Source organism: Marmota marmota, unplaced genomic scaffold (assembly GCF_001458135.2).
Source record: "Marmota marmota marmota unplaced genomic scaffold, marMar, whole genome shotgun sequence".
Lineage (NCBI taxonomy): Eukaryota > Metazoa > Chordata > Mammalia > Rodentia > Sciuridae > Marmota > Marmota marmota.
Window position 1 is genome coordinate 646232 of NW_025999964.1, and position 13679 is coordinate 659910.

Sequence of the window (13679 nt, forward strand, 5' to 3'; positions counted from 1 at the left end):
GCTCCAGGTGACATGCTAAGTGAGAAGAGTGTCACCTAACCACCAATAGCACTGCTTTCTACCTGTTCCCTTCTCCTTTCTAGCAGTGGCCAGCCTAGCATACTCTGTGCGGGTGTGCTCTGCTCTCACCTATGCCTATGCTACCACAGCTAGGTGGACAGCATCTCACGTGATTCACTAAAGGACTACTGTTGCATGATTGTCACTCACGGTTGGACACCGATGGCCCTGATGCAAGACAGTTATTCAGATGGTTGGTGAGACAAAAGGAGGATGGGACTCGAATGCCCAGCTGAGAGACGGCCACTCACTGGCAAGCAGCCTCCACAGGGGACTTGAGGAGGAACCAGGGACAGGTTTAGGGGCCCAGGGGAAAGAGGGGGGCATGAAGGCCAGATGTGTAAGCTGGGTCTGGGTGGGAAGGAAGCTCCATCCCTATCTTTCTCTCCTCTGGCCCTCGCTCCTGGCACTGTGTCTTAGCCAGATGCCTGGGGAGGTGGGGAGGCACAGGGATAAACCAAGGCCTCGGCGACCCAGCACGCAGTGCAGGAGTCCTTAGAGGGCTACAATCAGGAGGGCTCACAAGTCGTGGAAGGAGCTCATGCCGATGGATCATGAGTGTTCTATTTTCTTTGTAAAGACCCTGGCCATTTGCTGAGAACTAGGAAAGACACTGGGGCTGGGCACCCCTTGGCTCGGCTGGCTGCTCTCTGGACCTGTGCTTCTCCTTGCGACCTGGTTACATCCCAGACAGCCACAGGTGCTCTTAGGACACCCAACCGAGAAGCACCCCAGATGACGTGTAGAGGGAACATGCACAGGGCCCCGAGGGAGCTCTCTGCAGCCCCCCAGTGGCCTACTTGGCTTCACACGTAATGGCAATGAAGGTTTTTCCCCCTGGAGGGATGAGCCCCCCGGGCTTGGTCTCCGTCAGCTGCTTCTTTGATGGGTTGTTTTCTTTTTCCCTACTTTCTTCTTCACAGGTACAGCCACCTGGAGGAGGAAGTTTAAATCCAAAGTTAGACCAAAAGGTAAGTCATTTCTAATGTAGCTGGAAATGAATGGCCAGACACAGAAACACTCAGATGCACACAAAGCCAATCTCAGGAGGAAGCAGCCGGCAGGAGGAAAGTGTGTCATCAGAGTCTCCAGACAGGAACTCCAGTCTACAGCTTGACCTTGGAGCCCACCCGCCCCACCAGGACACAGGCTCTGCTGGAAGCTGAAGTTGGTACGTCAGGCTGTTTTGGTCCCCCTCCCTAGCCCTGAAACATTAAGAGCAGAAGGGTCCAGACTCAAGACTTTAGCATAGACCACTACCAAGTGCCGAGCCTGAGACCCCATTGGTTCGTGGACTGCAAGCTGCCTCAGGTCCCAGTCCTTATGCTGTGACAGCTGCGTGGACGGGCTCCTCCTTAGCAGCTGGACTGCCTACCTGGAGAGACTTCTGTGTTTTCCAGTGTCCCATCACTGCGGGTTTTTTGATAGCTGTTTAACGAATTAACATCGTCATCTGAAAAATGCTTCTTCTTCTCTGGAACAGACTCCTCTAGGCAGGTGTGGCCTTTGTCCAGGGTCTGAAACCTGAACTGCTGCGCTCTGTCCCAGCCAGCCAGTTTGCAGCTGACTAGGTCTTGAGGAACGTCTCCTTTATTCCTGAAGAAGGAAAGAGAACAGCCTGCAGATTTCCAGAGCTGAGGCGCAGTCACCACAAAGGAGAAATCAACCTGGCGAACAGCAACTGCAAATGCCTTTATGGGTTTAAGTTAAAAGGACATTTTGGAGTCAAAAGTTTGAAAATATTCTCAGAGGGAAACAATAAACAGGGAAAGTCCAGCTGGTTCTACAGGCCGTAGAAAATCCACAGGCATGCAGCTGAAACTACTGCTATCCTGTGGCTTTATTCAAACCCCCAGAGGCACTTACTCTATGCAGATCACCATGGTTTTGCTTCCTCCTTCCTTCAGGGTTCCAAAGTCTGTCATCCTTGTGACTTCAATGTTGCCTTTGTTTTTCAACAGCAGGGCTCCCCAGGACTCCTCTGGGGCTTCACCAGCAGCAGCAGGGTCTCTGAAGCAAGGGCCAATTGTAGGTGTGGGACGTCAGAAGGCCCCTGCTCTCTGTCCCTGCTCTAGCTCCAGGGCAGACTGTGGATGAGCCTAGAGGTGCCCACCTAACTACAGGCAGAAACTCCCCAAGACCCAGAATTTCCAGGGATAGCAGGCTATCTCACAGAAGACGTCTAGAAAAACAGGCAGCACAGATGTCATCAGGTCTGCTCCCCTTCTCTCCAGCTCCAGGGTCCAGGGCAGGGAGGGAGGGAGGAAGAGACACTTTCTGCTTTGACACGCAGTGACAGGCAGCATGACAGTGTCCTCACAAGGGACTACATGTGTGACAGTGGTACTGTAACACTAAAAGGGAGCTGAAAGTCGCCTCCTCACACTTATGGTAGTTTTTCCACATCTGTGTTCAGAGGCAGACCTCACCACACCTGCTGAGCTCGGCATGGCAATGTGTGGCGACAGGCATCACCACCAGGGCTTTGAGCGTGCACTCCCAACACCTCTGGTTAAGCAGCGCCAACTATAGCAAGTCTGGCTCTTTAGAAGATGAGAAGTTTTTACTTTGCCTCAAAACAGAGTGTCTTTTCCCTCTGCCATTCACTCTGCCCAGAAGGTCAACCCAGTCTTGAGCACTACCCTGGCCTGCAGCCCGTAAGAAAACAGGCCTCTAGAATGAACCTCTCCATTTCTGGCCCTGCTCACAAACTCAGTGGTCCCTTCTTGGGTCTGTACTGTCCCTTCCTTTCTCTTCTCCCCTCTCTGTGCAAAGGCCTGGTGTGCACTGTCCACGTCTGCTATGGATGAGGCCAGAGGAAGTAAGAAGGGAGGCAAGCAGCCTCCAGGTTTCTGGTTCAACCCACGTACAGGACAGGCTGTTTTCAGGGGGGTACTGGGACTGAGAGTTGAACAGACGCTGCCTTGCTTATCTGTGCTGTCAATCAGACACAGGGAGATACCAGGAGTCTGCAATTACAGGGGGCAGCCAAAGTTGGAAGCAAAGCCCAGTAGCTGCACATGAGGCCTGACCCCAGCAAGAAGGGGCAGTGTACGCGCGACTCCACAGCCTAGCAGCACCACACCTTGGACAGGAAACCCGAGCGAGGATGAGAAGACAGATGTGCTGTGGGGCAGAAATACACCTACCTCCATGCACTTGTGGCCTGAAGAAGACAGCAGGGTGGAGTGGTGGGGCATGTCCTTCAAGTGGTCATGCCAACCACAGGCCCACAGTAAGACCTGCTGGCCATGCTTCTCAAGGCCACGGAGGGGGCTTTACAGCAAGGCACAATGCAGAGGAAGCCTGTGGTCATCAAGACCCAGGGCTGGGGCTCCAGTCAGTGATCAGCTGGCCTTGCTTGGCAGACAGGGCCACATCTCTCTTCCCTGCCCCAGGAGGAAAGCAGGGTCCCCTGGGAAAGGAAACAGGCTCCACGTGGCCAGAGTCAGGTGAAGGTCTTGAGCAGAGTGAGGGCAGAGCACCACTGGTCAACTCATGCACCTCCCTCATGCACCTGTGGCCGTTGGGAGACACAGGCCTGGCCTGCCCAACCCAGACACCAAGCTGGGCCCCAGATGTGGGGCGGGGAAACAGACAAAACACTCCCCACACACAGCTTGCACTCAACTGAGGAAATGGGGCGGTGATGAGAATAATAAAGGAGTGAGGAGCCTGCCCAGGGAAAAGGCAGGCAGGGCTTGGGCAGCCATGTGCAGGGCTCAGGAAGGGCCACACCACGCTATGTGTGTTCACACAAGAAGGACACCACATGCGAGGATGCCCTTACAATCACCCCAAGAACCTGCTATGTCCAACATGTGCTTTTAAATGCCAAAACATGAAAGAACAAAAGATACAAGACTCTACACCAAATGGCAATTATCACTATGATCTGATTATGCTCTGTCTCCTCTGAAACTCAGGTGAAATCTAATCCCCATTACAAGATCGTAAGAGTGGGACCAGGTGGCAACTTAGAGAGGTGATTAGGGCTCTGCCCTCATGAAGGGGTTAATCCACTCATGCGATTAATGCATTAATAGTCATCTGCAGGGATCAGCAAATAAAGGCCAGTCTGGCCTCTTGCCATGAAGTGCCCTGCATGGCCTAAGGGCTCTGCCAGCAAGAAGCTCATCACCAGATGCAGCCCCTGACCCTGGACTAGAACCCTGAGCCAAAACAAACCTCTTTTCTTTTATAACTTGCCCAGTCTGTGGTACTGTGTCATTAGCAACAGAAAAGGGGCCTAGACAGTCATCACCTTAGGAGGACGAAGGGACTAAGAGACAAGAAGGACATTGGAAATCTACCTGCACTCCACCGGGAGGCTGAGCCCTCCACACTCAGCTCCTACAGCAAACGCGGGACTTGGAAGGCCTGCTCTCTGCCTTACCAAAGGGCAGTGATGCGTTCTCAGATGGGGACATGTTCTGAGAAATGTGACTGTCCTGAGGCAAGTCTGTCCTAGTGTGAGCACGAGGGTGTACCTACATGAACTAGGAAGGCTGCAATGTCACTGAGCAGTGTATCTTAGGGGACCAGCACTGCATGGAAACGGTCATCTAAACCACTGTGGCATAGCACGTGACTGACTCCTCAAGTCTGGCCTGTCCCCACCCAAACAGGAGTGCTGCTGCTTACCTCCTCCTCACAGGAGTCATACAGAGCGCTCTCCACACATAACACGACTGACTGCTCTCCACCACCACGGCGTTGACCACATCGTGCCTCCGTGGCGTGTACCCCTCCGGCAGCTTCAGGGAGTCCAGGCTGAAGAAGATGCTGTCCTCCAGCACCCCGTTCCTCCCACACAGGCTGGAGACGCAGACCTGCAAGTGTGGTGCTGAGCTTGACAACACTGCTGGCAAGGGGCACAGCTCTCCAACCCTGCAGCAGACCCAGGAGGCCTGACCCAGGAGGACGTGCGGGGTCTGTGAGCTCGGGCTGAGAGGGCTACGGAGGTGGCCCACATACCTTCCCCACTTTTCAGTCACGAACCAGCCGTGCCCCCATCTCGCCCTGGTGCAAACTCAATTCCTCCTCATTCGCACCTCACTCCCCAATCACACCAGCTCAGGAGGAAGAGCAAGTCCCACAGCCCACCCACTCACCCCACAATTCTCTACCAGGCACGTTTTGCCCCTAGAACATGTTAAACACGCCCACATCTATGAGTACTCAGGGTTGTCTCTACTTCCCCGAGGAAACACAGGCCTGGCTGAGCTGTGCTCATCTAGGTTTCCCAGAACCTCTGGGAGAACCTGGGGCATGGAAGTGAATCCTGGAGGCAGGTGTGGCAGAAACACAGGGAGGAGCCACTTGTCACACACTACCTTGTCCATGCGCTTGTACCTCAGCGGCTTCACTGATATGGCCTCACTGCTCCACGTGCCTGGCCGGATCCAGTACTCAGCCTCCACCCAGTCTCCTTTGCATGGCTGGAAACCTGAAATGGCAAGAGAGAAATGGCATCCAACTGCACAGTTTAGATTATCAATATGACAACTGTTCTAATATATCCAGATTTTTCTTTTGTTAGACAGCAGGGATTGGGGGGGGGCGGTGATGGGGCACAGGCTTTAGAGCAACAATCTGAGGACCTTGGGAATGTCAAAGATGAGAATAGGTCCCTGGAGCAACCATACTGGTTACCAGAAAGACATCTGAGACAGGGCAGACCCCACTGGGCTAAGGGCCCTTAGGCCTCCACTCACAGTTTGGGCTCAAAACTTTGAGCCAGAGGATTACATCAGGGCCGTTCTGCCACCCAGGGACATCTCTGAGCATGACCCTCCCTCAGCTTCCAGAGGAGTTGGTTTTGCCTCAATTGAGTTTTTCGGTTATCAGCAAAACCCTCTGCCTGGGCTTGTCTTTACTCCTCAGGGTAAGCCTTCCCTTGTGTGTCTCTTGTCAATATCTACAGCATGAAACATTCCCCATCTCTCCATGAGACCTCTCTCCACAAGGCCACCGAGGCAGCGGCTCCTGTTGGTATGGCTGAGGGGAACAGACAATCCCAGGCAGCATTTCCCAGGACTCAGGAGTTCCACAGAGAGAGCAGATTTCAAAATCCCCAGCAGCTGCCTGTTGATTTCATTTTGGGGGGCTACGGTTAGCATGGAGACCCCTGCACAGGGCTGGCACTGGCAGAGGCATGACTGAACCCAACCCTTCCAAGAATGCACGTTGCCATCTCAAATCCAAGCCAGTTAAATCGCAAAGCCCAATCTTAAATGTGAAGCGGAAGCCCATCCAGCTACCTTCACACACGCTCTCCAGAGAGAAGTACGTGGTCTGACTGATATAGCCAGTGCCTTCCATCAGGGAAGTCACGCAGCCGATCAGCACCCGGGGACTGGAGTTGGACAGCCCTCTGCCGCAGCTTTTGCTGTTGTCCTCCCATTTATCAGAGACAGCTTCCACCTGTAGAGACAGATCACACACCGACGACGTACAGCGTTATAAAGGAGGACAAGATAAGCAGACTGCAGGCCAACGCCTTGTCTTAGTCCATTTGGGCTGGGGTCCAAGATCAGGCAGCCGTTTCAGCACCCGATTCACATCTGGCACCTTCATAACGTGTCCTCATATGCGAGAAGGGATGAGGAGCTCCCTGTAGTCTCCAAGGGCCTGAATCCCGTTTATGAAGCCCCTGCCTTCATGACAGTCACTCCCCAAAGGCCCACCTGCTGATACTATTGATCACCATAGAGAAGTCTATCTAGCAATACCTCATGAATGCAGATGAGAATCTTCACCAAAATAGCAAAATGAGTGCACAGCATATTGAAAGGTTTATACTCCCTGACCCAGTGGGCTTATCCCAGAACGCAAGAGCAGCCCAACACCTGAGATCCAGCCAGCAGAAGAACATACCACATTGACCAGAAGACACCACATGACCTGTCATGTGACTGGGGCTGGGGCTCAGTGGTAGAGCGCTTGCCTAGCAAGTGTGAGGCACTGGGTTCGATGCTCAGCACCACATAAAAATACATAAATAAAATAAAGGTATTGTGTCCATCTAAAAAAAAAAAAAGGGCATCTGATTAAACTGTACATCTCTTCACCACACATTACACAAACCAGGAGTAAAAGGAAACTTCCTCAATGTGATAAAGGTCATAAATAAAAGTTCACTGCTAGCATCAACCCAGCACTGAAAGATGAATAGTTCTCCCCTAAGATCAGGAAGGAGACAAGGAGGCCCACTCTCTCCTTCTATTCAATACAGCACTGCAAGTCCTCACCAAAGCAATTAGGCAAAGAAAGGAAATAAAAGACATCCAAACTAGAGAAGAAGTAGAATTATCTCTGTTCACACATGGCTTGATCTTACATGTAAAATACCTAAAGCTGCCCCAGGACAGCAGGTGAGGCCTTTGGGAGCTGACTGGGTCACACATCTGTATTCATGAGAACTGCTACAACTGCATGTTTTTGTCCCTACCCTCCCAAAAATGTAGAGCTGATAAACTCAGCAAAGTAGCAGGATACAAAGTCCACACACAAAATTAGTTTTATTTTTATAAGACTCTATGAAGAATCTGCAGAGGAAATCGAGCATCAAAAGAAAGAGGATACTTAGGAAACAACAAGGAGACGTAAGATTTACCCGACCAACTGCAAACCACTGAGGGAGGGAATGAAGCCTCACAAGTGGAAATACACTGCATCGTGGCTGGAAGACGCAGGTGTGAGAGGTGAGATGCAGCTGGGAGCATGGAAAGGCTCTGCTTCCCACATCACAGCATCCAGGCCAGGGCTGCCTCAAGCACCTTCTGTGGGGCATGGACTTCCTTTGATTGTGCCACCTGACTTGGCAGCTACTACTACAAATAGCACTTGATAAATATGGCTGAAGAAACTGAAGAACCAATTTTAAATTTTACTTAGTTTTAATAAATTCAAGTAGCTACACACTGACCAATGTAATTCTGCAATCTGAATTATTTTTATATGTATCATTTAAAAATTATGATATGAAACATTAAGATAACATTATGTAACCCACGCATTTCCAAGAAGTAATTAAGCACTCAATAAGTCTGCCACCTTATAAGTTACATTAAAAATCAATAGCTTTCCTATAAAGAAAAAGATTAATTTGAAAATACTATGCAAAATTTAATATTTGTGGCAGAGCACACCTGTAATCCCAGAGACTTGGGAGGCTGAGGCAGGAGGATCACAAGTTTGAGGCCAGTCTCAGCAACTTAGTGAGGCCCTAAGCAATTTAGCAAGACCCTGTCTCAAAAAATAAAAAATAGAAAGGGCTGGGGATGAACTCAGTGGTTAAGTGTCCCTAGGTTAAATCCTTGGTACCAAATAAAAAAATAAAATTATACCAATAATGGAACAAACCCCAAAATTACTTGAAATAACTTAAAAAGTTTGCAGAACCTTAAAAAAACTATTAAATTGTGAAAAAAACTACATAAATAAACAGACATAATTTATAGTTGAAGCTTATGTCAATTAAGCCTAAATGGAATCCATAAACTCAGCACAAAAACAATCCGAGCAGAAAATTAACAACAAAAAATACATCTCGCCCAGAACATATGAAAGCCAAGCAAATTCCACCCACAAATAAAGGTAAGGAAAGGAAACCTGCCTACCATCAGTGATAGTGGCCATGCCACAGGGATCCAAAGGACACACAGGGACCCATAACCACAAGAAAGTGGGATTCTGATACATGGAAAGAAACCTTTCAAGTCAGCAGGAAAAAAGTAGATGTCTCAGTAGGGTGATTGGTGAGCTGTGAGAAAAGGAACATCTGGCAGTCTACAGGACACAACAAATGACTCAAGATTAATATCAATAAACAAATAATTTTCAGAGGAAAATCTGAGTGAATATTTATGATAAGAAGTAGAATAACCCTCTCAAAGGATTCTTTTTTATTTTATTTTTTTGAGACAGGGTCTCATTAAGTTGCTTAGTATCTTGCTAAGCTGCTGAGGCTGCTTTGAACTTGCGATCCTGCCTCAGCTTCCCGGCCACGGGGATCACAGGCAGGTGCCAACATGCCCGGCTTCTCAAAGGATGCTTAAGAGACCGAAATCCATCCAATAAATTAAGACACCTTTAACTACATAAAATGAAACTGTAGGGCTGGGGATGTGGCTCAAGCGGTAGCACGCTCGTCTGGCATGCGCAGGGTGCTGGGTTCGATCCTCAGCACCACATAAAAATAAAATAAAATAAAGATGTTGTGTCCACCGAAAACTAAAAAATAAATATTAAAAAATTCTCTCTTTCTCTCTCTTTAAATGAAACTGTAAAACAAAGTCAAAGATGATCTTAGAGAAAATAATTTTAACACTTTCACATAATAAATTTCCTTTAAAAGCTCTAATTTTCATTATTAGGTAAGCTTTAATAAGCAAAAAAGCTAAACCCAACAAAAAGTTGATAAAGGATATGAAGATATCTCAGTGAAAAATTTGAAAAATTAGCATACTTTAAGGCTTACACACAAATAAAATCATGAGACCACTCTTCATTTACTAAACTGGCAAATATTTCCAAGCTCAGGAATAACGATATCCCTACAAACACCAGTTAGCAGGCAGTCTCCATTCTGCAACTGAGACTATAAACTCATACAATATTATTGATGCCAAATTGATGATAATCTTATGAAATCTGCATACCCTTTTGACTTAGCAACTGTACCTCCAAGAATTTGTGCTACAAAAATACTATTTTATGTGAAAAAGTTGCTGAATAATAGAGTCCACTGAGTTTTGCTGACCTGTTAATAAAGAATTCAATCATTATCATTTAAAGAACAGTTTTTAAAAATGGCTAGAAGAACAACGAACTGTTAACAGTATTCTAACATACATTTATAAGCAAACTTCACCTTTTTGAATTTTTTTTTAGTTATAGATGAACACAATACCTTTTTTAATTATTTATTTTTATGTGGTGCTGAGGATCAAACCCATGCATCACACATGCCAGGCAAGTGCTCTACCACTGAGCTACAGCTACATCCCCAAACTTTACCTTTTGAACTTTAAAACAAACGCTTCCCCTTCAGGTACACTCCACTCTCCCTTGGCCAGGCCATATCTGAGAGGCTGACAAATGTGGAGCATGCAGACAGTTCCTGAATGAATCCGGACTCACCCTGATTGCTTTCAGTCCATTTGACACTTTGTTTTCTTCAACAACTGCAATGACTTCTTGTCCAACGTTCAGAAGCACTTTGCTAGTCACAGCCTCATTGGAGAAGTAGATCAAGTCATCAATCATGCCATAATCACTGCAGTACCTTGTCACGACACCCTGAACAGTTTTCAACCTAGTGTCACCTGAAACAGGCAAGCAAAGAGGTTAGAAAGATCAGCTACAATTCTGCCCTACCAGAGAAAGACCATGAGCATCCACAGGGGACAGGAGCCTATGGGCGGGATTTGAGATGTAGAGACCCTGACATGGCATGGAGTGTTTGGAATGTAGGCTCAGATTCCGGGGGACATAGGTGGTAGATGTGGTAGGGAGAACCCAAACTGTCTGGCTTTGCCTCCTGGCTCTTCTACTGCCATGTGTCACCCTGGGCTTCTCAGTTTCCATCTGTGAAATGGAGAGAATACTGGTCACTACCCATGAGTGCTGTTGGAGAGTCAAGTACCAACACACACACACACACAACGTACTCCTGCTTGGCTTTCAGGAGCTGTTACTATCATCTTCCCTTATTATTATCAAGAGCAGCAGTGGCAGCAGCCCAGGGAGACTGGGAAAGAACCAACTGGCCCTCAGCCAGAGAGATCTCCTGAGAACTGTAATTGCAGTCCTTGCTGTGCCTTCCCTGAGACTTCTCACAGGAGAAAGCCTGGGGCCCAGGCCACATCAGAGCTGAGCAATCTCAGTGATGCACATTGCTGGAGTGCAAGCTGTTGCTGAAAGCCATTCTACAGATGAGACCAGCTGGATGAGTGACCTGCTCCAGGTTGCAGTTGGCTGTAGGCCTTAACACATCAGCATAGGGTGGCCTTTACTGTGCTGCCCCAACTCACTCTATTTCTGATATTTCTGGCTTCTCTTGTGGAGAATGTCATCGTTTTAGAGGTTAGAGAAAGCCAAAGGGAAGCACTACCCTGAACTCAATTCCTGTAGAGAAGGAGGAACAGGGAGAAACAGCTGTCACCTTGGGGGAAAGCTGCACCAGGGAGAGGCAGTCTGCCAGCATTAGCGGCACAAGAAAGGAGAGAATCCGAGAGGAGGAGCGATTTCATCACATTCAGAAAGGACGCTTGAAGAGGGTCGGATGACGTTTTTTTGGAATGAGGAAAGCTCACAACTGCAAGTGACGCCAGGGAAAGAGATAAGGCAGAGGCGTGCAGAGACGGAGGTGCCCTCGTAGGCACACACGCGAGAGCAAGGGGGCGCGACGTCCCGGCGGGAGATGGACCGCCAGATCGTTCTTCCCAGAAAGGGTGGGAAGGACCCGCGTCCAAACCAGGAACTGTGCATAAGCCAAAAGGGCCGCCCGGCGTTCCGCTGGGAGGGGAGGAACTGACGGCCAAGCTGAAGGCGCGGCTTCAGCTTGACGGGGCTGGAGGACAGGTGAGGCCCTGGTCCGCGCGCAACGCAGAACGTGCTGCGGCCCCAACACGCGAGGGTAGGCGGCTCCGTGGGGTCACGGTCACAGGTCAGGCTGGTCGCAGCCCGCAGCCCTGGGACTCCCAGCGGAGGCTCTCTGAGGGGCGCCCGCCCACCCCACGCGCACCTTCCGCGAGCTCCAGCTGCCCGGGCTCCTCCTCGGGGACGTCCTCCCTCCTCCAGAAAAAGGCCACGAGTTTGGCCGCGAGGCGCAGCATGGCTCCGCTCTCCCCGCCGAGTTGACTTCGCGGGCCACCTGAGGCACGGCACGCGGCCACCTGCCTCGGCCAATGGGGGCGCCGCCCGCGGAGCTCAGCCAATGGGATTGCTGCGTATGCCATCGCCTCTCTCTGCTCCTGGCCAATGGGGGCGCCGCGGTTGCGCCTGCGCCTGCGCCTGCGTGGACTCCCTTGGAGCTCATCGTGCCTGCGAAGGTTGGCGGTTGGCGTTGGTCAGCATTCTGGAAGACCCTGCGCTCTGCAGTGACGTCATGCCTGAGTAGTGCGTGCAGCAGCCTGAGGCGGTCCGGGCCGCCCGGTAGGCCTCCCCCGCAGGGCAGGGGTGGGCCTGGGTGGGGCGGGGCGGGGCGGGGCCAGGGCTCGCTCTTGCCTCCGCCCCGCGGCGTCCTGGCCTTGGCCTCCTCTTGGCCGGCCCTCTCCCCTTCCCCCTGTGGAGGCTGTAGGGCTGGCGGGACTCATCGGGCCGTAGCTGTAGGGTTGTCCAGGTTTGCTGGTTCTGCCCTTTAAGGAACCTGTCCGTTTCTTCCCACCTGACAGATTGCTGGCATGAAGTTGTCCCTCCCGTCTGCAGCGCAGAGCGTCTGCTCCCGATGCCAGTTGTTCAAGTCAGCTTTCTGTTTCCTTCAACCGGCTTAAGAGTTACCAATTTTGTTGCCTTTTTAAAAACACCTCCAAGTTTCATTGATCTTTATTGTGTATGTCTTTACTATTTCAGTTATTTTTTGATTATTTCTCACCTACCTTTTTGGTTTAATTTGTGTTTTTATTAGCTTCTTCAGGTGGAGAGTTATCTAATTAATTTGGGAACTTTCTTCTCTAGACAACGTAAGCATTTAAGATTTAATAGTTTCTCTTTGAGCTCTGATTTATCTGTATCCTCTGATTTATTTGACTTCCATTTTCATTGAGTTTCCAATTTCCCTTGTGATCTCTACTTTGACCACAGGGGCTTTTGTTTTGTTAATTTTTTTTAACGTAGATTGATCAATTTATAAAAATTTGGAGATTTTCCTGAGAACTTTCCTGATTTCCAGTTTAATTTGGTCATGGTCAGAGAATGAAACCCGGATGTTTCAGTCTTTGAAATTTATTGAGGCTTTCTTTCTCTTACAAATAGTTTTCTTGCCACATACTGCTATAAGCAATGTGTGTTCTGCTGTGTTGGCCAAGGGTTCCACTTAGTTCTGATCAGGACATCTGTATTTTACTAGACCAGACCTGACAGTCTGATTGACAACCTCCTTTCTGAGGGCTGGGAGGGAGTGACCCCTTCCTTATACACTTGTGGAGTCCTGCCATGCCTCCACCTGGGACTCATCCTGGGAGTTCACAGGTGAATGAGAAGGATCCCAGGGATGTATTGGGTTGGTAGGAAGAGACACCCTAGAGACCAGGGCATTTGACATGGGGGCTGGGTTCACGGGTCCAGCTTCCCAACAGGGGTGGTTTGTGGTGGAAGTTACCGCCAGGCAGGACTATCCCTGAACTCCATGTACTTGAGACATCCACAGGTTTGCCAAAATGAAAAGCAAGACCCTAGCTCTGAGCCTGCTTCCCCCCGGCTGGCTGAGCACAGCCCACGCCACTGACAGCACATAGTATTGACTCTTTCAGGTCTCTCCTGAATGGCTCTCTTCTCTCCACTCCCAGTGCTGCCACCTTGGAGCCAGGCAGCACCTGCCCTATTTCCCCACCTGCTCTCCAGCAGACCCCTCCAGCAGGTCTGTCTCAGAGTCAAAGGCAAGTGGTCTGCAC

At 49.8% G+C, this 13679-nt stretch overlaps 1 protein-coding gene across 1 annotated transcript in view; it reads right to left on the reverse strand.

Moving 5' to 3' along the window:
• Mov10l1 (Mov10 like RISC complex RNA helicase 1) overlaps positions 1 to 12148 on the reverse strand; it is a 61133-nt gene extending 48985 nt beyond the window's left edge. Inside the window, exons 1-8 of the mRNA XM_048803201.1 lie at positions 11813 to 12148; positions 10207 to 10391; positions 6324 to 6486; positions 5397 to 5509; positions 4705 to 4892; positions 1927 to 2070; positions 1436 to 1656; positions 861 to 993 (exon numbers count right to left, since the gene is read on the reverse strand). Coding sequence (XP_048659158.1) covers positions 861 to 993; positions 1436 to 1656; positions 1927 to 2070; positions 4705 to 4892; positions 5397 to 5509; positions 6324 to 6486; positions 10207 to 10391; positions 11813 to 12026 — 1361 coding nt within the window. The 5' untranslated portion in view covers positions 12027 to 12148. The remainder of the gene's footprint in view (positions 1 to 860; positions 994 to 1435; positions 1657 to 1926; positions 2071 to 4704; positions 4893 to 5396; positions 5510 to 6323; positions 6487 to 10206; positions 10392 to 11812) is intronic.
• Positions 12149 to 13679: the final 1531 nt, after the last annotated feature.